General features: G+C 33.8%; 1 protein-coding gene across 13 annotated transcripts in view; it reads left to right on the top strand.

Moving 5' to 3' along the window:
- Positions 1 to 14,629, top strand: part of LOC108696888 — a 369,929-nt gene that overhangs the window by 79,413 nt on the left and 275,887 nt on the right. For all 13 annotated transcript variants that reach the window (XM_041569828.1, XM_041569827.1, XM_041569829.1 and 10 more), the window contains 14 exons: positions 966 to 995; positions 1,883 to 1,936; positions 3,463 to 3,492; positions 3,978 to 4,031; positions 4,936 to 4,959; positions 5,294 to 5,344; positions 5,928 to 5,957; positions 6,363 to 6,416; positions 6,503 to 6,532; positions 8,557 to 8,607; positions 9,345 to 9,368; positions 10,945 to 10,995; positions 11,583 to 11,612; positions 11,868 to 11,921. In XM_041569828.1, the coding sequence (XP_041425762.1) occupies positions 966 to 995; positions 1,883 to 1,936; positions 3,463 to 3,492; positions 3,978 to 4,031; positions 4,936 to 4,959; positions 5,294 to 5,344; positions 5,928 to 5,957; positions 6,363 to 6,416; positions 6,503 to 6,532; positions 8,557 to 8,607; positions 9,345 to 9,368; positions 10,945 to 10,995; positions 11,583 to 11,612; positions 11,868 to 11,921 (567 nt within the window). The remainder of the gene's footprint in view (positions 1 to 965; positions 996 to 1,882; positions 1,937 to 3,462; positions 3,493 to 3,977; positions 4,032 to 4,935; positions 4,960 to 5,293; positions 5,345 to 5,927; positions 5,958 to 6,362; positions 6,417 to 6,502; positions 6,533 to 8,556; positions 8,608 to 9,344; positions 9,369 to 10,944; positions 10,996 to 11,582; positions 11,613 to 11,867; positions 11,922 to 14,629) is intronic.

Raw genomic sequence — 14,629 nt, 5'->3', positions numbered from 1 at the left:
GGTAATTTAGTTCAAATGCAAAAAACCCAAAAATATACTAATTGGAAGTTATCGTGGCCTGTGCTGGGTTTATCCAATCATTTCGGCCTTTTTTATTGGAAAAACACTGAAAAAATTGTACAATTTGGGAAAAAGCCCAAAAAAAGTACATGATTTTTAGTAAGATTTTCCCCCCGAACCGATTAATTCCTGCTTAAATAATAAAAAAGGTCAAATCATGGATTCTAGTTTGGTCTGACTTCTTTTAATTAAAGAATCAGGGTTTTCATGTGATAATCCAGAAAAGTCGAGTTTTTGCATCGACAATTCAATAAAATCAAGTTTTAGGCGCATCCATCAGACAATTTGAATTGATGCACTAATTTGTCGTGATTTTTTTCCGCTGTGACTTTTTCAAGAAAAATTATTGATAAATTAGTTCAATTCTTGGATAGGAGTTATGTTGACTTTGTTTTAATAGAAAAACTATATTAATTCGAGTTTTAGTAAATAACCCCCTAAGGGTGATTAACTGTTCACTGAATTTCACATTGGTTCAGACATAAGTCCATCAGAGCAATACCAAATTTTTTATTCCGACTTTTTCAAGAAAAACTATTGATAAATGAGTTAAATTTGTGGAAGAGAATTTGGTCAACTTTGTTTTAATTAAAAAACGAGATTAATTTGAATTTTAGTAAATAGCCCCATTAATGTTAGTTTTATGGTGAACCTTCCTTTTAAGCAAGATAGGATCATATATTCATTGTCAGTTGTTGTATAGTATGTCTGGAGATACTTCAAAACAACTCCCTAAAGGGACATTAACTACAGTCACGAGCAACACCAAGGAAAACAACTACAGAAAAAAGTTTTTAAAATGGCTGAATTGTGTAGAAAAATGCAATAACCCTTTATGCTTTGTTTGTATGGCACTGTGACCGGTATATCTCATTTCATCTCTGGTATTTCCTTTTTTTCACAAGGACCAAAAGCTCCAATCTTTGGAAGAAAAGGTATGCACAATTTTCGCTGAAGCTTTAAGATTTAGATGTAAATACAAAAACAGCATACTACTTTGAGAAAAACAAGCTTATGTAATGTGGCAAGCACTGGAAAGCATTATGGTAAAAGGGTTTCATCATGGTTTGATGACGGATGTTATCCCTTAAAAATAGCCACTCTTCCCTTACAAAGATTGTTCATCATCCATTATAATCTTAGGTCCTCGATCATGTGCAATGCTGAGGTTTTTTTTACCATGATTCAAGTTTTTCTTGAAAAAAATAGTCATACAAAAGTCTGTAAATATAAAAACTGTCAAGCTTCTGTAGAAGAACGTGGGAAATGTAATGTCGTAAATCAAGATATTCTAAAATTTGAGTTTAAATACGGAAAGATTTTGATGATTTTAGTGTGATTGATGATTTTTGTCTGGATTTAATAAAGCAAGCCTTCAAGTTTCTGATTTCTTTAACATAAATAAGCTAGCAATTGAAAATTTAAATTTTTTTATTTTTGGGAAAACAAGTGAAAAAACTTGAATTTGAGCTCTATGATTGGTTTCACAAGAAAAGCTTTGACCTCCCCAGTCTTTAAATAAGATAATAATGATGTACAGACAAGTTGGAGGAAAAATTAAACGTAACCTCTATCTATAAAAAGTGGCAATATGTTTAAAAATGTTTAATATTTAAAGATAATATAATTAAATATTTAACACTGTTCAAGTGTTAGTTATTTGCCATTCAAGAATATTCCCATGACAATTATATACAGCATTGTAGCATGTATGACATCACAATACTGTACTATACTAATGCAAGCACTGCTTTATAATGGAGAATGTTTAACCATTTACAGACATTAAAAAAAAGTTTTTTTTTAATTATTTTAATTTAAGGAATATGGATCATTGAAGTGGACCTACCAACAGGAAAGAGGCTGTTTGAAGGAAGTAAGTGTTAAACATTATTTAATACAGGTATTGAACCTGTTATCCAGAATGCTTGGGACCTAGGGTTTTCTGGATAAGGGATATTTCCGTTTGGGTTCTTAATTAATTAAGTCTACCAGAAAATCATTTAAACATTAAATAAACTCAATAGGCTGGTTTTGCTTCCAATAAGGATTAATTATATCTTAGTTGGTATCAAGCACAAGGAACTGTTTTATTATTTCAGAGAAAAATAAAATACATTTTTAAAAATGTGGATTATTTGGATAAAATGGAGTCTATGGGGGATGGCTTTTCTGTAATTCTGAGCTTTCTGGATAATGGGTTTCCAGATAACAGATCCCATTCTTGTACTAAAATAACATGTGGACCCAACATAGCAATCAAATGTAAATCAAAGACATTTATATGTCTTTGATTTACATAATATATTTTAGGTGCATCACTTCAGCATTTCTAATTTCTTCATTTATCTGTCATTCTCACTTCCAACACATCCTCTCAAATCTAGTCCTCATTTTGGGCCCCGGGTTGTGCATTGTAAGCAGCCATCCAAATAAAGAAAAATGCATTCTAAAACAAAGATTTGTTAGGCCTGTGTTTCCCAAAGTAGAAGTCTAAAATTGTATTGTATATAAGAGGATTTAGGCATAATTCAATAGTTTATTTAGAAAAAAAAAAGAAATGCACAGGTACAAAAAATTTCTAATACATACATTTTATCTGAAATTTCACATAATTCTGTCTCAGATAAAAAGTAACAGGATTTCCAAAATAAAAATCCAATTACAGTAAACATTACTGTATATGCACAGTGAGATATCATAAATGTTTTTGGAGCTGACCAGCAAGGCTGTATCTATATATAGGCATCCATGGGCCTTCGCCTAGGGCAGCGGTTTTGGGAGTGAGGCCCTCAGGTGCCTTTATCATACATTTTTTTCAGGGGGGGTGAAAGGTACTATAGCTGGAGCTTAGTAGTGAATTTGGGCAGCAGTAATGTCACACATGACAAGAAGTGACATCACATACATGCACAGTGCGTTTGTGGGGGCGAATAGGTCTAGTGAACCAGACTTAAATAAAGCACTTCTGACGAGGTCAGTAAATTATTCATTGAGAACAATGACATTTGCCTCGATGCACAAAGAAGACCTCAGGAAAAATTGATTGGTGTATGTTGTATGTTGTGATACAGTACATAAAGCATGCTTAGAGAAACCACATTGCAGAAAACCATGGAGGTCTTTACAATAAGCCCAGCGGGTAAAAATAAATAATTGCATGAAAAGGATAATAGAAAAACAACAACATTTCTATACATTTTACGCAATTGAATGCAAGAAATGGCATAGCAGATTGCCATACAGAAGGTTTTTTTTAATTTTGTTATTTGAAAACAAAGATCTGTTCTAACACTTCATAAAACATTTGCTATTCTAATTAACTGTCATGTCTGCTAGTGCCGAAGGGATTAACTAACAAGATAAATTTATCTCACCATTTACTTTCTGTCTATTTTGTAGGACCCCTTTCTCCATTTCCTGGAACTGAAGGTAATTTAAATATTCTACTTACTATTTAACACGAGTGACTAAAAATTTATATTTATTAAAATAGGTAATCACTATTCATAATAGAAATGACAAAAAGAGATGGAAACAGGAAACCACATTTGGCAAAAGTTTACAAAATTATTTAAATTTCTGTAACTATATAAAGGCCATGTTTATTGTATACAAAATAGAGATAAGAAATGGAGGAAAAGTGAAAAAAATATGTCAGAAGGAAATAAAAGTGCAAGAAGGATTAATAATGAGAAACAGCGTGATAAAAGGGAAATGTGTTGTTGTAAAGTGTTGAAGTTAGCCCCCTTACCCTAGTCCAAACTGAACGAAATATTGCCAGGAACAACAGCATAATGCCATCACAAACATATATAACTATATCTCTTTGCACATTTTATACAGCGCTATTTATATTATAAGAAATACTTGTGTTTAGTACAGAACTTAATGCTTAATATTCTTAATGTGTCTAGGAGAATGGATCGTAGAAACAGAAGAGCCAACTAATCCAGTGGAATATAAAGAGAGTAAGTATATCTTATGCTTATCTCTATGGTCTTGGTTCATCAAAAGTCACAGCTAATTGTGATATTGAATTTGATTAAGAAATTTAATAAAGAAATAAGTGTTAGAAAGTAAATGTGTAACCGTGCCAGTTAAAACCTGTCCAGATGCCATACAATGAGTATTGTATCTTGAGAAATTTGGAAAGTGGAAAATGTATTTTTTTTCCCATGAGTTTCATGACTTTGGGAGTTTTTTCCAGTATGCACAAAATAAACATAAAGTTGCTTTAAAGATTATTTGTGATGTATGTTTTTTTTTTGCATAACTATGCAAAAATTAAAACAATTTAATAGTTGTCTAAAGAGGTTTATTACATGAATTAGGAAAATAAAGAACATTTTTTTGATTTGGAATGGTCAATCTTTTATCTCAGAACCCCCTGTTGCATTCAAGTGAGGGGCAGTCTGCAGAGAAAAAGAAGGTGAAAGAGTTAACTTTCCCTCTCAGACATGTGCTAATGGGCAGCCCTATTATACTTGTCTTCTAAGTTGTTTGAAAAAATATATTAGTCTATGAAATATAAAATTTCATACGCTTCCCTTTAGCAAAATCATAAAGGGAGAAGAGGGATAACTCAGCTTCTACCTAAAACAAAACAGTGAAATAGTCTACCTGTTCTACAACTTACATCAGTTCAATTAGTGGTTTTAACTTTAGATATTCTTTAAATTATTCTATAATTTACATTCTAGGAAATGAAAAAAATCATAATGTTAGAAACCCTTTAATTAAAAAATCCTTATTAATATTACTATTTTGTTGCCATTTTTTGGTGTTTAATTTTAATTGCACCCGACAGATTTTATCTGTATTTATTTATATCTGCATTTTTTGATAAATATAAATAATATTATTATTTTACAGCACCTGGCGCTCCAGCTACTACAGGTAATGTATATATTCCCCTGCTATCTAAGATGGTATTATAAACTGGAACAATGTGTCCACTGAAAACATTTTTTTGATGGTGTATCTTTTAGGTATATTTTTAGGTATTATTTTTTTTGTATGTATTTTTTACATTGTATTTAGAAACCCTGCTGGGAGAAGCTAAAAAATATTTAAATTGTTTTTATAGAATTTATGTAGGTATAAACAAATATACTTTTGTATACTGTCTATGTCAGAATATCTTAATAAAGTGAGTTCACTAAAAAGTACACTACATTTGATGACTACTATATTTTAGCAAAGAAATAACACTTTAAAAAAAATATTCTAGACTGGATTATTGCATTGGGACGTCCTGGTGAACCAACAAAGTTTAAAGGGAGTAAGTATATACCTGTTTTTGTAATACCACCTCATTAGACATATTAGTGAGCATATAGAAAAGGCGAGCTACAAAATACTAGCCAGATCTTACAACTAAACTTATCCATCATCTTTTCTTTATTACACCAATTCAATAATGTTGTGCTATTTATTTATTTATTTGAATAAAATAACATATACAATTCATGGTGTTCATAGATTTAATTTTACACTCCCTTTAACACAAATAGCTCTGAATGATAATTTATTATTTTCACCTTTCTATTACAGTGTGATATTAAACTGTAACTATATAGATATTGATTTTCTATATAGGTGTCCATATAATTTTTTAAGGTATGAGTGGCCAATGTATTAATTTTTTAGGGGGGTAAATAGCTGTAAATTGGACAGATCTAGAAATAACTGGCAATTAGGACATTCATTTTTGCCCTTAGATGTATATAAAGAAGTTAATTGTAAATATATATAGAAGTAATCCCTACCAAGATGCTCCATTGTGTAGTGGGACAAATTAAAGTAGTGTAGATATTGTATTGTACTGTTATTGGTTTAAATGTTGTTAACTTTTTTGTTTATAGGGCCTGTAGCACCAATTCCTGGAACTAAAGGTAATAATCATACCTTGATACAGTTTATGAATTAATAAAGTAAGATATCTATTATTTGGGAAATAACTTAAAAGCCAAAGCCCACTTTTGCCATCCTGTTTCACCTGTATGTTATCCACTACTTAGATTATAAGCGCTACAGGGCAGGGACCCCCCTCCTACTTTGTCTCTTACCACATGACACCTAACCTCTTTATATTAGTATTTTTTATTGCAAAAGCTTGTCCTCTCTGTGTGTACTTTTTTATATTGTAAAATTGTACAGCACTGCATATGCTAGTAGTGCTATAAACATTTTTATATACACATTATACATTTATTACACAACCAATTCCTAATATGCTTAATTAATAGTGACTGTTTCAGTGGCAATGTAATGGTCATTGATTTCTTTATTATTTTAAGGAAAATGGCTTATTAGAGTGGTTATGCCATTTGGAGTGATGGAATACGAAGGAAGTGAGTATATTATTTCTACTTCACATTCATTTTAACAATTTTCCCCTTATCAAACATTATAATTACTCTTTGAATCTTTTTTATAGAGCCTGTAGCCCCACTTCCAGATTCAGATGGTAAGTGAATATGTCACATTCTTATTTGCGCAAAATTAGTTTAATAAAATTAGCAATGGTTCTGGATTCACACTCCTTGCTTCTTAGCAGGATTATAGGAATATCATATATTAAAGCAAGGAGAGAATACAGGGTTATAAAACATAGCTCATAGTACAAGTTTAACCAGGGACTGGCCCGATTGCATCTTGGAGTCGGGAAGGTTGAACTTGATGGACGTGTGTCTTTTATCAATCTAATTTACTATGTTACTATGTTAAAGAAAGTATGGTACATATACCCATAGGTTTTGTGTACAGCCTGTCAAAGATTAGGTAGGGGGCGCTGTAGAGACTGAAGGGAAAGGGTGAGTCCTTGAGGCAGGAGCTGTATGTGCCTAGGGAACACTTGAAGGGAAAGCAGGAACAGGTTGATGAGGGCGAAGAGTCAGTCTGGATCAGGTGCAGAACAGGACAGAGAGGGCGAAGGTCAGGACTGGACTAGGCAGGAAGAAGAGGGCGACGACTTAACAGGAACAGACTGGACGGGACAGGAGTGGAACTGGAACAGACTGGATGGGACAGGACGGTGCGGGCATAGATCAGATCAAACTGGGGATAGAGTGCAGAGGGAGACTGGAGCGGATAGCAAGACAGGAGCAGAAGGAGATTAGAGTGGATAGCAAGAGAGGACTGGAGCAAGATAGCAAGAGGAGGACTGGAGCAAGATAGCAAGAGGAGGACTGGAGCAAGATAGCAAGAGGAGGACTGGAGCAAGAGGAGGACTGGAGCAAGATAGCAAGAGGAGGACTGGAGCAAGATAGCAAGAGGAGGGGTACAAGGTACAAGGCAGGGTCGCAACAAGGTCAAGGCTGGGAAGGTACAAGATAAGGTAAAGCAAGACAAGGACAGGCAGACAAGGCAAGGCGGAATAACAAGGGAAAAGGGGCAAGAGCTAGAACTACCTAGTTAGGGGCGCTGCCGCAGTACTAGGAAAACCATACAATGCTCTAGCAAGGAGTGGTCTAAGAGCTGCCCTTAAATAGGGAAGAGTCAGCCCTGATTGACTGATTAAACTAGGCAGCAGCTGGGTTGGGGCTGTAGATGCCAAACAGGCTGCAGCTGAGCTGGGGCTGGAGAGGCCAATCAGGCGGCAGCTGGGCTGGGACTGCAGAGGCCAGGTTACACATAGCGAGCAACCCTACAGGCTGCTCACCTGGCCAAATGGTTAAGGTATCGAGCCAGAAACCCAAAGGTCCCCGGCTCGAATCCCAGAAATACCTGACACAGCCATAGACAGAGTTGGAGATATTGATACAATTGGCACACACTGGACATAAAAAGCAACCTAAAACTCACTCTTGGGAAGTAAAAAGAAACTTTTAGAAAATGTAATCCCATTTAACAGCAAGCTAAAACAAATGATCACAAGAAATAAATAAGTGAGCTCTGGATCTTTTCAGTAATCGTTTGCCATTTATATATCTACCCTTAAGTGTAGTTCTCACCGAAGGGGTACCCAACCTATTGTACCCATAAGCCAAATTTGAATGTTTGGCCAAATTTGGAGAGCAACAAAAGCATGCATAATGTTAATGTAGGTGCCAAATATGCACTATGATTGGCTATTGGTAACCTCTATGTGGACTGATAGCCTACAGGAGGCTCTTGTTGGCAGTACACCCTGTTTTTTTCATCTAAAGCTTGCCTTCAGCCCAGAAATTCAAAAACAAGCACCTGGTTTGAGGCCACTGGGAGCAACATCCTATGAGATGGAAAGCAACATGTTGCTCGCAAGCTACTGGTTGGGATCATTGTTATAGAGATTAAAATCTTCTTTCAAGGGTCCCTTTGAAATGTTTTTTCTCACAGAGGTTTTAAACCCCAATCAAACCATCAAAAATGTTGACAGAAATTCAATTTAGAAAATATATGGTATAAAATCTGATCTCTGAATCTCCTAAGTGTATATGTTTCACATTTATCATATATTTCAAAATCTTTGTAATGAAAAAAAAATGACATTTATATTGCTGTATTTTTCAGACTGGATCATAGAAACAGAAGAGTCAACCGCACCAGTGCCATATGAAAAAAGTGAGTACATATGTAGACTGGGTTAAACAGTAGATATAGACTTAGTTAAACCATTTGTTGGTTGTGAAAATTACCCATATGTAAGTAACATATACAATAATTAAAAATTTAATTAACATCAAATACAACTATAAATATTTTATTTGTTCTTTTGCAAATCTAATTTATTGGAAAGTTATTATACTGAAGTCCCCTTATAAATTAACACAATGTATTTGAATCAAAATCTCTGTAAAATCAAGATTTTAACTCAGTTTAACAGCGATATTGTCATAATTATTAGTGTTATTATAATCAATGTCCCTTTGCTAGCTATACTACCAGCTGTGGGCACATATATCTTTTCATTTTAGGTTAGGTTACTGTTTATTGATTGTGAGCATACTATTTCCTATGTATTCTGTTCCCCTTCCCTCTCTCCTCCATGATTGTCATGATCATCTCATAGGAAAATGTGGAGTTCAAAATTGGCTCTAATGTCACACTCCAGATTGTGTATAAGATCCACAATGTCACAACATCAAATTTTAGTTTAAAGAACATGTTTTCAAGCAAGGTTTTCAAAGATGGTCAAATAATCTTAATTATGTAACCATGGAATAATGTGCATAAAATACCCGCTTTTTAAATTCTTTTTAATTTACCCATATTTAATAGTTTATAGTTTATAGATTTTTTAAGTCACCTATAATGTATATCATTTATATATTCAATGTATGTTCTCATTATTATTTTAGAACCTGGAGTTGAAGTTCCTACAGGTAATTTACAAGACTATCAATGTTCAAATTTGATAATTTCTAAAACTTCCGAACTTGAATTAGAGTATCAGAACTAGAATCAAGATTTTTTTAAAGAGAAAAACACTTGAAAAACTCCAATGTACTAATGCAGCATCGAAATGCTGGCAATTTCATATAGCAGACAATGGGAGTTGCCCTAGAAAATTAAGGCTTTTTTTTTTTAATTCATGGTTTTTTGAGTTTTTAAAAAACTTTTTTTTAAAGTAAGTAGTTTAAGTAAGTTTGAGTTGTTTTTTCATGTTCAAGATTTGATTTTTTTTAAATAATTAAGTACACCTTTGAGTTTGGTAATTTTTGATTTTTTTAATTAAAAAACTTGAAAATTAACAAACTTCGATTTTGATAAATATGCATTGATGTTATAAGTTTTGTACTTGTATTTACCTACAGATAAAGGGGTTCAAAGTTATTTACCACCAAGGGAACTAGGGTTGTATGAACCTTCTTATTGGAAGAACAACCCTAATCTTTGGAGTGGATTATACTTTCCACCATGAGAAAACTCTAAGGGGGTTATTTACTAAGCTCAAATAACCAAAATTCCTCGAAAAATTCATGATTTTTTGTGTTATAATAGGCTTTTAAAGAAATCACGCATATTTCAGAATTTATTAAACCCCAAGGGCTAAAAAGCCAGAATATAAAAACACAGCATCATAAAACCTTTCGAGGTTGCATAAAAGTCAATGGGAACAGTCCCATCGATTTTTGGTTGCGTTGTGGGTTTCGGGCAATTTCACAATGTTTTCGGAGCTTTTGGATGAAAACTTCAAAAAATTCTGAAATGGGGGAAATTCACAAAAAAATCATGAAAATCCAAGCTTTTCCCGCAAAGGTAATTTTCGGGAAAATGTAATAATAAATAAGTGTTAAAAACCCAAACGGCTTAGATTGGAGATTGAAGCAGCCGATATTGAGATAAACTTGGACCTTGATAAATAACCCCCTACTGTTGTCCATGAATTTGTAGTGTCTCAGTGACATGAATGTTTAGGTATACTATTACCTGACCCACTGGTATTGGCATTTGTGTAAATATAGAAAGAAGAAGAAGAAACAAGGCCCATTATGCATTCTTCTAAAGTTATGTGTACCTTACACAGTGGTGGCAGAAAATGGAGTAACATACACCTATCCATATCTATATCTATCTATATATACCCTTTACATGTAAGATTTTCTACTGATTTTATCTGGTAATGTATGCTGTAAAATGGGATAAGAAGGAGACCTGCTTACACCCTGGAACCTTGAAATGTGATATCAACTAGCACACGTCTTCCCCAGACTTCTACTAACTTGACAATAAAATTCTCTGATGCATGACTAAACCTAATTTTACTATTATTAAATATAGTTTAAGGCATTTTATGAAGGTTGCCGTATCCCTGTACTTCTAGCTCAATAACTTTCTTTATAGTAACTGTAATAACTAAGACTATAAAAAATGATATTATAGATTATTTACATTTTTTTATTTGAATTTATAAGCATTTATATTGGTGAATTTAACTTCACTTGCCTTTTCATTTAGACTGGATCTTAACAATGGGACACCCAGGTCAACCAACAAGGTTTAAAGGGAGTAAGTATACAGGATTCATAATTCATATTGTGAAGCATGATTTGCACCAAATTTTACAGAGTATCCCAATTAATAACACTTCATTAACATTTATGTTATTATATTTATTGGCACTTCATATACATATATTATGTTTTAATCGAAGCCTCAACATAAGAGCTGGTGTTATTTTCCTTGTTTTGGGTCTAAATTTAAAATAACACTAATGTGTACTGCAAACCTTGCTCTTAAATGCATGTATAGTTTAATACATTTTTAAAGGAATATTATATCAAAAACTTTAACTGACATGTTGAGGGAAATGTAAAGTAAAGTGGACAGGAAACATACATTGCTTTTAACAGATTTACCCATCTATCAAGTTACAGGTCTTCTTTTTGATCTATGCCATGTCACATGTCGTCTAGCAACAGAAAGTGCAGAATAAATAACGTTGCTGCTAACCAAAGAGTTAAATATTAAAAGGCTTTTGCATTTTCATAATTCAGAAGCTTTGTCTACAGTATTTTTTTAAACCAATGTTAAAAGTATCCAGTTTTAAGATTTTTATTTCTTTTCAGCTCTAACTCATGTTTACTTTTCTGTAGGACCCATAGCTCCAATTAAAGGGAAAAAAGGTAAAGTAAACAATGTTATATTTTGAAAACTATATAAGAACATACAGGAAAAATAATTAAGAACAGATATGAATGAATTATACATTATATTGCAAATACTTTAAAACTTTTATATTTCATGTGAATTTGGTTATCTAAACATAAATTATGAAATGCTTATCTAAATATATATCACTATACTACACATTTCTTCAAATACTATTATTGCCCTTTTCCACGAAAGTGCTAAAAATAATGTAATATTTTAATTTTTAGGATACTGGCTCATAAAAGTGGTATTTCCATCAGGAACAATGGAATATGAAGGAAGTGAGTACATAAAGGACAATAATATATCATTGGGAATGTGAAACATTGAATATGATATCTTTTACTGCGATTTTAAAGGGAATATATACCCATCCACACAATAATGTCTTCTGAGCACTTTTTCAATTCACAATTTTTTTTAATGAGATTTGAAGTTTATCAATGTTAATATCATAAGTGTATAAAAGGAACATGATTGCAGCTGTAAAGAATGGCATAATCCTAAAAAAATAATCCAGAAATTATCCCTAAATGCTTCTTGGCTCAGTTATATTACTTTTTTCCTGCTGAACAATAGAGGTAGTGTTACGTTTCTAAAATCACAAAAAGAATATATAAATTGTAAAAATACTCAGATGAGATATTCTACCTTAAGTTTGGGTGGTTATATCTCTCCTTCAATCTTTATGATCAAAATACAGATGAAGCCACTTGGATTTGTGTGTTAAATGTGTCATGACTCAAGATAAACTGAAGAAACTGTGTTATCTAAAGTTACCATAACTAGTGTAATGCATTTAATCTTTTCATTAGTGTAACACCTATTTGGGCGGCATAGCACACAAATAGTTAAACTTTCCAGCTAGCAGTAGGAGCATGGGTTACACTGCAACTCACACAACAGGGTCAGGGCCTTCGCCATGTGGAAGTGTTCCCTCTATGGTATAGTGCAACTACATCCCCCAGGCTACTGTGCATACAACAAAAGATGGGCGCCAGGAGGTTCTTTCAGTAAAACAGAAACGGTTTATTTAACTATGCACAAGGCAAGTGACCACAGGTTTAGTACTCACGCAGGAGCTGAGGCAATAGCACATTTCTCACACAGAGCTGCAGGCATTAGGCATTTCTTACAGAGGAAAGGTCTCCATTAGGCATTTGCAGTATTCACACACATTCCCTCCTGGAAGTTGTCAGGAAAGCAGCTTCTACCCTACAGTCCCTCTTCACTGAGGTCCCTGACTGGAGGCAACACATAAAGCCTCTGGAAAGCTACTCCCTTACTGCAAATCCTTGTTGGAGCTTCAGCTGCTCTTTCTCTCTCACCTCTCTGCCTTTCTCTCCTAGCGAGACTATGACAAGTCTGCCCTAGTGTAACTATTCCTCATTCACGGGGTTACCTGGTCCCCGACTTCTTCTCCAAAGCACATGGGCCTTTCTGGGCCTAGCTGTAGCCAGGCTCTCCTGAGCACATTCAGCTGGATCAGCATCCACAGGCCAAAGAGGAAGTGGCCACTCCCTACACACACTATATAGCAGTGTAGCAGGGGAGTGTCATTCTCTCCTGGCAGATCACTCTAAGAAAAAGGTGGGGGCCTTAAAGCTGCAGGGCAGATTAACCCATGGGGCCCCTACATAAGCATACCAAAGCACCATTGTTCACAAATGGTGAACTCCTTAATTAGATTGGATGCTGTGACACGATTTTCCTTGTTAAATGAGTAAGTGGGTTATCTGAGTTTAGTTATTCTGTGTCAAACACACAAACCAAAGTGGCTTCATCTCCAGAAAGAAATATGCCTTTCCCCAAATTAGGAAATATAAGAAAAATCATATATTAATAAATTAAAAAGGTGAATTTACTAAGTAACAAAATGAAAATTCTTGAAGAATTCCCTGTAGTTTCATATTTTTTGCCAGTTATTAACACATATCAGACAGGAACAGTTTCCTGATGTATAATATAGTGTTTAATGAAATCACAGGCCAATCTGTCAATTTGACCGAAAGCTCCGTAGAAAAAAATCCAAAGGCACACAGGATCAATGCAAGCAAGCTGCCCTGCGTGTTTATTATGAAGTGCAACGTTTCGGGGTCACACCCCTTTGTCAAGCACGAATAAACACACAAGGATTTTTTCTACAGAGCATTGTATCTGAGGCAGCCGATCCTCTACCTTAGTGCACCAAGTATTGCTGCTTTAATTATTTACAGGGTGTGCGAGAGCCTTAGTTGATTCTACCAATTTGACAGAAAGGGGCATATTTATCAAGGGTTGAATTTTGAGTTCATGAGTGTTTCTAAAAAAACTCCCATCAACTCCCATCAACTCAAAATTTGATTTTTTTTTAAAAATCTAATTTTTTAAATTCAGGTGAATAAGATCAACCCGCAAACTCTAATCAAATTCGAATCAAAAGTCCACCAAATGACTCCATATTGGTTGTAGGAGTTCCCCTATAGGCTAAAACACCAATTTGTCAGGTTTTAGATGGCAACTAGTTGAATTCGCAGAGACAGTACATGATAAATTTTGAAATTCGAATTAAGATTTTTTTTTTCAAACTCAATTTGGACTATTTGCTAGTTAAATCACACTAAAATAAACTTCAAAATTCAAATTTAAAAATTAGAATTTTCAATTTGACCCATGATAAATGTATCCCAAAGTGTTTGATTACTATTGTATGTGCTTTTGGGCTCTAACACCCCACCAAATTATTTCGCCAAGAAAAAATTTAGTATTGCTTCAAAATTAACTCAACCCAAGTTAATAGGAGCTTAACTATGTAGTAGAATGCTATTTATTGTTACTAGTAAAGCAAAAAAGTACACTGGAGGCACTCATTTTTTTATTTACATCTGTAAACTGCTGTAACCACTTGTAAAACAAGAACAATCAGTTATAAATCTGTTTTAACCCTGTTTAAATGTAAAATATGTTTCAATTGTAATATTTTAGATAATTATAAGACATTTACTAGAGT

This window comes from Xenopus laevis, chromosome 7L (assembly GCF_017654675.1).
Source record: "Xenopus laevis strain J_2021 chromosome 7L, Xenopus_laevis_v10.1, whole genome shotgun sequence".
Taxonomy (NCBI): Eukaryota; Metazoa; Chordata; class Amphibia; order Anura; family Pipidae; genus Xenopus; species Xenopus laevis.
Note: the sequence above shows the minus strand (reverse complement) of the source record. Positions and strands in the feature narration are given on the sequence as shown.